The sequence below is a fragment of the Muscardinus avellanarius genome (assembly GCF_963383645.1).
Source record: "Muscardinus avellanarius genome assembly, chromosome: 9".
Lineage (NCBI taxonomy): Eukaryota > Metazoa > Chordata > Mammalia > Rodentia > Gliridae > Muscardinus > Muscardinus avellanarius.
Window position 1 is genome coordinate 75,190,463 of NC_137795.1, and position 10,000 is coordinate 75,200,462.

Below are 10,000 nucleotides of genomic sequence, written 5' to 3' on the forward strand. Positions count from 1 at the left end.
TGTGTGTGTAAAGTGCATGCTTTGTGACACACTGCTACTGTTGGTATTTTCTATTGTGTGGCAGGAATTGTGAGTTTATGCATAATAGGTGGATTTCATTTTGCATTGGAAAAAAATACTTGCAAACAGTGAGTTTAGGATTGAAATTTGACAGAAAGGCTTATGCCACAAATATTTTGCTGTGTGCTAGCATTTAAAACAGTTTATTATAGTTTTGCGTTGTGTGTTAATACAGGTGTTTGGGGGATTAGGGCTGATTCCTAGTTGATGGTTTTACACATGCTTGAGGCCAGAGTATAAATTACAGGACACCCCTCACAGTTATTTCTGCTTGCAGCCTTCTTGCTGTTTAGATCCGACCATGCTATGGGTATGACTCATGCTAGCGTTAATGGGAGCTAATTATAAAAATGTTCATTCCAATGCTTTAAGTAAGCTTCAATCTCAGAAATAGTGTATACAATATACTGAAACAGTGCTGCAAAAAGAAAAAAAAAAAAAGAAGGGCAGTTCCGTCCCTTTACATATACAGACACTCACGTACACACAGCAGAAAGGAGGACAAAAGCAGTTTCTTGACAAGATCCTGAAATCCTATTCCACGTGAGCATGTGATCTTAGTAAAATTCTGGCCTTGCCCTTGCGTCCATCTGCCAGGCTTATGTTGGACTTCTACAGTAAGTTGAGGCCGGCAGAGGAAATTTCTCTAAGTGTACCGCCTATGCTGTGGTTCTTCCAATGGGAAGGCAAGAGGTGGGTCTGGTGAGGAGCAGTATTAAAGGGACATTTGGCGCCCAAAAGATAGCCTGGAAGTAAAAAGTGCTGAAAGGGCAAGAGAATGAGGATCTGTGGAAGAGCTGTATTATGCTCAGGAAAAACAGCAAGGGATCCCGGGGAGTTGCTGTGGGCGGGAGACTGAAGATTGAAGTAAAGTCAGCTTGAGGGTTAAGGAAAGATGTGGCGGGAAAGGTGAAATGCCATCACAAGAGAAGTCCATGCTCAGAGCTCTCATTAGCCAGGGGATCAGTGGAGGCTACTGCGAGTAGTCCAGCCTTTGGGAATTTGACTGTAAGTGGACCCACTGCGTGGAAGCCTGCACAACTCAATCACCAAGCTTTTTAAATAAAAAAGAGGGAGGTTTTGCCTGCTAGGCAGGTCTTTCTGTGTTCTTGGAGAGCTAATTATTTCTTATTGCTTTAACATTTGTACTATTAAATTCGCTGTCTCCTAAACTGAGATATTCCTGGTCTCAGGGATTCGAAGATTTTTTTTTCCTTTAGGCAAGTGTAAGAAAACGTGTTACAGTATATATGCTTGCTTATCAGGTATCCTGTAAACTCTAACCAGTATTTACTTTTGTCTTGACAACTAGGGAACATTTTTTGGTCTCTCTTAAGTCCTCTTCTCACAAATGTAAGATACATGGATAGACAGTTCAACACAATGCAAAACATATTACATTTTGGTATTATACATTAGTATGTAATGACTCAGTTTTTCAGATGTTATGGAGGAACAGGGTGAAATAAACTTTCCCTAAGGTTCCTTCTTCTCTTGTTTTAAAAAATAAATATTAATAGCACAAAGGAGAAAGTTAAAATTCTTTTAACCATTTATTGAATCAAACTGCCATTGAAATTTATAGATTGGAAAGACTTGTAGCATGTCCCTTGAAAAGGAAAACTTGAGGTACATTTTCACATGTTGAGGAATAGGTGCTGTGTATGGATAATATATGAATGTATGAACCTAAAATAAGATATAAAAAGCAGTGTGAAAATATCATTTCTAAACTGTTTTTGAGTAATTTGTTCACCAGAATCAGCAGTAGTATCTAATCTCTTCCCCTTGTACTGTCCACGGTAGTTCCTGAGATATAGGTGCAGAATCAGGATGATGGGTTAAATGCATCTACACATCTGCTACTCTTACAAATGCATTTCCCTTTATTTAAAGGAAACAATGAAATCAAACACTTAATTTTAGTATTTTAGACTCTCTAATGGGTTTTTTTGTGTTTTGTTTCTTATGTCTTAAGCTTAGTTTATTTCTGATTCCAGAGAGAAAGATAATATACTAATGTAATCCAGAGCTGACTGAACAGGAAGATAAGATTTTCATTTGTCCTACTCTTATATTTCCAAAAAGATTGTCATTACTGATCCTCTACTAGTATTGTGTTTGCTAGAAGTAGCTGTCATCATAAAAAAAATGTTAAATGCCAACAACTTTACATGTTTCATGTGTTAACCTCAGTGAAAATTTGAGATTTAGTGTCTTTTGTCCAAGACAATCACCTTAATTTATGTGTAGTATTTTAGGCATTTTGTTTAAACCAGTGAAAACCAGTGACAAATACCTTTTATATGATTTACTTAAATCATACTATCTATTGCTAAAATACAAATTATATTATTTGCTCTATAGATGCCCTTTCTGAAATTATGTTTTAAAGGCCATCATGTTTCCAGTTTTTAAAAAATTAAAAGTATTCATGTACTCTTCCAATTTTTGCTCTTACACATTCAAGTATGTCCTTCATATTTGGCATTTTGATTTATTAGGCAATCATAGTATTAAAGACTTTTAGCAAAGCAGTGCTGGATTTCAGATGCAGTGGGCATGGTGTCCATGATGAATTAATTTCACTAGAGCACAAAAGTTATCATTATTTAAATGCTAGCTTCTTTCAGAAGTTTTAGATCACAGTCAAGTTTTCAAAATCAGCACTTAGCCAATATTTTGAGAATCATGCAGGCTATTTCTTGTTGCATTCAGAGATTTTCTTCACCCTTTCTTCTGTGACTCTGCAAAGAACTAGTGAATAATGTCTAATACTGAGATTTACAAATGATTAAGTAAATTGCATTTGAGAATATATCGAGAATATATGATATGGTATAATGCCATGGTTTTCTGTAGATGTCATATTTCAGATCCTTTGTATTTAATGTATATATTTGGATAAATAAATAAGACATTGGAAAAAATGAGCTACTAGACAAAGTGTTTCTAAGTGTCACTCTAATTTAAGAAAACTAGAAATGAATAGTTGTAAACTTTATATGAATTATCATTTTCTTAATTTTATAGAAAGTTATTAATTATTTTTAGTTAAATGTTAAGATGTCAAAACAAACAAAATACTGGTTTAATATTAAGGCACCAAGAATATAATATGGAGCATTTGTGATTATAGATAGAGGAGTGTGATAAGAAGTAGAGAGTGTTTTCCTCTTCTTAGCATCTTTTGACATATATAGCTAGATGGATCGAAAGACTGATCTATCCATCATAGGCGCACGCGTGTGCACATGCACACACACACACACACACACACACACACACACACACACGTTGGGGGTGAGAGAAAGGAAGGCAGGGAGGGCCCGAAGAATATCAGAGCAAGGGAGAGAGAAAAAATAAGAAAGAAAACCAGAGAGGAAAGAAGTTGAGAAGCTGCAAGGACCAATAGTGTCCCTGGTGGTGGTTGAGATAACACAATTAACCATCCTGGCCCAGGTCAAGTTTCCAACTTTTGAACATTGCAGCGAATGCAGAGTAGGGTATATGGCTGTCTATGTGATTGCTCTGGCATATAACTATCTCACATGGTACAGTTTTATATCAATAGAAACTATAACTCAAAGAGGAAAAAATAAAACCAACAAGTCTCACATTCAGTGCTACCCTATCATAAAGTAAGGAGGTCTAATTGAGCTATGTCTTTATATCCTGCTATTTGTACAAATAAAAGACTACATCTTGATGCAAAATAAACACAAAAGCACTGTTGTGACTATAACAGGGAGTCATATACTAATTTATATAATAAGTGGTTGTGCACGCTTTATTCAAGATTATGGCAGCAAGAAATGGCATGAATTGCTGGGTGTGTTTAATGCTGGATTATAGCAATTTGAAACATGTCAAACACATGGCTAATGCCTCATGCTTCACTCATTCTTGCGTAAACCTGCATAGCCACCATCCATTATACCCTTGGTAACAACACAATTCTGCAAGTAAATATTGTTACACTAAGTAACCTTTCAATTCAAGTTGTTTAGGAAGAGAAAATGCAATCTTGTGCAGTCAGTTCCAGTGTCGGTTTCATGTTTCAAAAGGGAAGTGGTGTAGAGAATAAGTATCTGTACAGTGACATGCTTAAAAAAAAAGAAGAAAGAAAAAGGAAAGAAAAGAAAACTTAATGCAGGGAAGGAAAGTAGTGTATCCTTCCAGTGCAAGATTCAAAGAGTTAATTTCGGATTGTGGCTGAAAAGTTGTGTCTGATGAAAGACTTAAGGGTTTAACTGACACTTCAGACAAACATTAAAAGAGCAACTCCCAAACTCACCTTTCCCTTTAATGACCTGGAATTTATTTTCCCTGATTTTTGTAAAATGTTTGTGGTAGGATTGAGAAGAATGAATAATTTAGTTCGATATGTTTGGGATCACAAGCACATCCACTCTGAAAGGATATGCTGAATTTATAATTATTTAAAATATACTTAAAAGGTAAACAGCGCATCACATTGTGCTAGAAACATTTCCTCTGATGGGAAAACAGTTATTAGGAGAAGCTTAGTAAATGCTAGAAATCATCTACATGATTATTGAAATATCTCCTTTATAGTGGACACACTCCAAGCTTTCTTCTTTCGATGAAATGCACATTAGAATCATATAATTACACAATTGCCCTTCCTTTTTTCCATATTAATATTGGGTCAGATGTTCCTGTTTTGCTGAGCAAAATATTATCAGTGTCTTAGTTTCCTTAAGCATTATTTTGCTAACTCTTAGATGATTGAACTTAAAATGTAAATTGTAATTTATACTCCAGGGCTTTATAAAGTTAAAAACAACTCCACAAGGAATAGTCAAATCCTTTAGTTAACAGGAATCTGAAGTTATGTAGATATTTCTCCATAATTGTCGTAAAGATTTAGACACACGACTTTCCGTTGTTTATTATTCTTAATGATTTGATGGCCTTGATTATAACACAGCAACACATGCAGAATTCTTTAATTCACCCAATTGATCCTGACACTAATACACAAAGGTTAATATTAAACACTGCACCTGCCTGCCACATTGAAAATACAGTTCCTCATTTGTATCCTTTGTGCTGTAAACTCCACCCAGAAACAATCATTATTAACAGTAAAATTGGGCGGGAGGTAAAAGCATACACTTACAAACATATATGCTAGATATATTGTCCAAAGTAAAATGTAAATATGATATGGAGAAGTTAGATCTCTCTGCTTCTACTGTTGGAGAGGATCGAAATTATAATTTTCATATAACTAGTAAAGGCAATCAGACCTTTACTCTGAATATTTTAAACATTGTGCATGTAAAATTTATGCCTAATTTGAATACTTATTAGCTGCCTAATCTCAGAAAAGAGTATTAGCTTTGTTTTTTTCTTTAAAAATCCATCACTCTGTATCAGTTTTCATTTATATGATTTTTCTTTGTTAATGTACAATAGGACATTTGACAAAATGTATTTATTCATGAACACATTTGGTTCAAAAGTTGTGTACTGTAGTTATAGCAATTATTTCCAGTATGATAGTATCATTTTGTTGTTGCACTCGTTATTTTTTATCAGAATAGCTTTTAAGTTGTATATGCAGTTTTTGTTATACTAACTTGCTTTACTAATCTAGTTTCTCGTGGTCTGTCATGAATCACTGTCTTTTAAATGACATTTTAGAATTATAGAAATAATCAAATCATTTAGGCTTTGATGAAAATACCTGTTAAACTATTGTTAAAACTATTAATTTTAATGATTATCGTATTGGCTTTAAAAATACCTGCCGGAGAAGTGTTTGTGTTGCTGTGTGTGTGTGTGTGTGTGTGTGTGTGTGTGTGTGTGTGTGAGATCACATTTTATAAGCTATCTGGGGAAAAGAATTTCTCTATGACAGGAAGAAATATTAAGCTTACATTTGCTTTATAACAAATGTCTTCCAAAATTTAAAAGGGACGAAAGTCTTAAAATGAGACCAAGTTTAAAACAATGAAATCCTATAGAAAAGGAATAGATTGAGTGGTCAGTTTAATGTCTTCTTTACTCTAGGCTGAGTCCACTCTCTAGGTAGCATCACTGTTCAATTCACAGCGCAGCCAGGTTGAGCTGAAATGCTGTGCGCAGCTGTAAAACAGAGACGGGCATCCCTTAGGCTGTGGCATCGGATTCGGATGTCTTTGGGAGCCCAAACTGATCTCTCTAAGCCACAGAGTCAAGATGTATGGTGAAATTCTAGTTTGTAAGAGCACATTGGTTCTTTATTTACTGCAAGTATTTCCACTGATCTTGGCAGGACATCTCATTGCTCTCCTGAAAGTACAGTATATTTATGCAGTGAAAATGATAAAACATTTATTACTGTAGAGAAGGTAATATGCATAATTTATGCTGTTTTTAGCACAATCATTAGTGATATTCTTGATAGATTTTATTTCCAGCTTTCATATCTAATACATGCCTGGAAAATTAATTTTATATCTTTCATTTATTTGCCTATGTTAAAATTGAGTTTTAAGTCATCTTCAAGTGAACAGTTTGATTGCTGCTCATGCATAAGCTTAATTACTTCCTAGGAAGGACAGTATTAAATGTTTTAAATGTCAGAAAAATAAATGAATATGAGCTGTTTGATTAAAAAAATAGGCAATATCGGACGTGTTTGCAGCAGGAGCTTTTTCTTAAAATGCCTCCAAGGCAAAATTTTATTTAGTCACAGAAAAAAAGAAACCCATTATACTATTTATCATTGGTTGATACCATATGATTTGTAACACCCTTACAAAATTTTAATTTTGTATGATTAGCTGTGCATCATTAAACAACAGCCTTGCATAAGATGTGCTGTAAAATTCTGACAGAATCAAGATAGTGAATATTTAAAATAAGGCTGTATAGTCATCCATGGTTGTCAAAGGTAGATAATAGGAAGCAGGGAGCAGAGTGTGCAACCGTGCCTTCATTTAAGCTGGTTTTATAGGTAGACTTTAAAATGTGGTCGTTCATAAATGCTATTGACCATGCTCTGTGCATGGGATGTTACTTTGGCTATTAAATGTAACCACACAAAAATTGCTTATGGAAACCATAATTTCAGTGATTAGTATCTGGATGAAGGCTGAATTTGTATTGCTTTTCTTGGTAAATGACTATTCAAGGCTTTCCCCCTCCCCCTTTTAAAGATGCTCTCTCTGTAATTGGCAGAGAGGGACATCTTGATAATGGAAGTGTGAAGGTGTAACGTGTGTTAATTGATACTTCTTAATCACTTTTAGGTATTAAGTCATGATGCAGGAATCTGCGACAGAGACAATAAGCAACAGTTCAATGAATCAAAATGGAATGAGCACTCTAAGCAGCCAATTAGATGCTGGCAGCAGAGATGGAAGATCGAGTGGTGACACGAGCTCTGAAGTAAGCACCGTAGAACTGCTGCATCTGCAACAGCAGCAGGTAAGTTTTTGTTTTGCTCAGTGCTGCCTTAAAACAAGTAGGACTGTTTTCTTGAGTAGGAAAAATGTGTGCATAGCAGTGAGCATGTTGTTGTAAGCTAGAGGATGCTGAGGCTGTATTCTTATTTTGGAACATGACTGAAGAATGAGTAGAGATATGATTTTCATGTGAGTTACGTCATACCAGCACCAGAGTGCCCTTCAGGTGTCAGGATATTAATTAAGTTCACAGGGTGATTTTTTTTTTAAAAAAAAATAAAGGTTCTGTAAAGCTTTGTAACAAATATTTTACAGCTTACAGTTTACTGTCTAACATTGTGCTGTAGAACGTGGTACTTAGTTTTCCACCAGAGGGCCACATTACTTGATACTTGCTTATACAATGAATTTCTTCCAAGTCTGAGCTAAGGTGAAAAGGATCACAAGGACTTTTCACAACACAGATGCTTGCCCATGATAGTTGCAAATATTAGCTATTAATTAGCCGAAATCTGATGCATGGTTGTAAAATGTGTAAACAGTCTGATCATCTATGTTGCTTTCCTGGAAAACTCATTCCAGGATATTTTGAATATATATCTTTTGAAAACATTAACAGAGCACTTTTTTCTGTTCTTCTAAGTGTGTCAAAAATACTGTTTTGCTCTCTAAATCTAGAAAAATAAACAGCTTAAAAATAATGCTATCCTTTTAAGTAGTCCATAATTCTTTTTGTAAGACAGAATCAGTTTTTCCCCCAATTTTATCAATGAAATGTTTCTTCCAACTAAAGAATTGCCCGTCCACTCTTCACTGACTCAAGTCTGCAAAAAACAGTGACGGAAAACAGAAAGCTTTCAAAGCATGTTTTAAGATAAGAGTTTCTTTGAAACTCTGGATTGCATTCAGACTAAATGAAAAAAATCATTACAATTAAATTTATAAAAATAATGGATTACAACTAAAAATGTTTCAGATTAAAGAGATGTATCATTCACATTTTTAAAGGTAGTAGACAATGAGAAAACTGCATGTCAGAAGTTAGAGCAAATGCTCACACTAGAGTAAAATTTAATAGAATCGTTTTAAATAATAATAGCATTTTAAAAAGTTATATGGATTGAATAATGTCTTAACCTTTAGGCATTTTTTAAAGAATTATCCTTTTAAAAGAGCTAGAAATAGTACTTTAAATAGGTTTTGCATTATTTTGGAATTATATCATTTTTTTGTAGGCAGTGATCATTGGGAAGATATTTATTTTGTTTAGAGAGATTTTGTTAATTACTACTATAGGAAACAAATGCCAGCCAAAGTCCCTGAATGAGTCTGTTTTAAATATTAATAAATACAGTGTACAGGATAGCCCTCTTCTTCCTTTAATATATTTACAGGAAATAGCACACCACTGGAGTGCTACACTGTTCCCACTAACTCCTCTAAGTGTGAGTCCTAAGCGTTTGTAGCCAGATTCTATTTTGCCTTAGAATCCAGTGGACTACATTTATAAAGGCAAGTGAATACAACAATAGAAAATGAGCATCACTGTGAAGTGCTAATAGATGAAAGGTCCTGGAGGGAAATGCCAACAAATGACTTTCTTTTCCTTCATAGCTCCGATGAGGTCTTAAATAAACAGAAAACAGAGCAAAATCATGGCTATCCATGGCAGTACTCTGATGGCATCTTATGATTGACTCTGTAATGTTGTTTATAACCTCAGTTTGAAGTATACTTTGTTCTATACAGTTATTTATATCAACTATAAGCAAGAGTAAATACAAAAGTTAGGTCCTTGATGTGACTTAGGAACTTAGGTCATATATTGCATGCTTATAGAATGCCTTCTAAACGTGATTTTGCACAATGAGTCCTGTAAGTAACTACACACTTTAGCAACTGCGTAAAGGATGATATGCAATATTTTAAGAAATAAACATGGAAAAAACTTTTCAATGTTCCTTCCCCTGGTTATATTTTTACTATGTTAATATAGTTAGACACAGTTATTTTATTTTATTTTTGTCCTACCATGAATGGACTTTAGAAATGGCCTTTAAGTTCATTAAGTTTTAGTATTTTTTCTATAAAATGAATGCAGCTGTTATTTTTAGTTCTAATATAGTCACTGTATTTCAGAAGAACCAAGAATCATGGGGAAAATATTAAAAGTAGAAGGATATTCTACTTATTTTAATAAACAAATCCCTAGGAAGCCAAACAATGAAATAACATTATAAATTTATCATTACCTGTTGTTATTTAAAGGTAAAGTTTTGCATAACGTGCTCAATTACTTTTTAAAAGTATGATGGACTAATCATTCCTGGCCAAGAATTCTTCTTTATAATATGTAATTTGGGAGGCAGTGAGTGACATATAAAAAGTAAAATTTTGTTTGCTATGAACTTCTGATAGAATATGATCTGTCTTGAGAACACAATGTTTATCCTAATTTTAATGGCTTTTGTGGTTTTATAGAGGTAGGTAGTTTTACTTAAATCAGGCATGTATTTAGG

The 10,000-nt window shown here is 34.2% G+C and overlaps 1 protein-coding gene across 4 annotated transcripts in view; it reads left to right on the forward strand.

Annotated features, from left to right (window-relative positions):
* Window positions 1-7,335: 7,335 nt before the first annotated feature.
* FOXP2 (forkhead box P2) overlaps window positions 7,336-10,000 on the forward strand; it is a gene marked incomplete at both ends in the record, with an annotated part of 302,479 nt that continues 299,814 nt past the window's right edge. For all 4 annotated transcript variants that reach the window (XM_080701894.1, XM_080701895.1, XM_080701896.1 and 1 more), the window contains one exon: window positions 7,336-7,503. In XM_080701894.1, coding sequence (XP_080558020.1) covers window positions 7,336-7,503 — 168 coding nt within the window. The remainder of the gene's footprint in view (window positions 7,504-10,000) is intronic.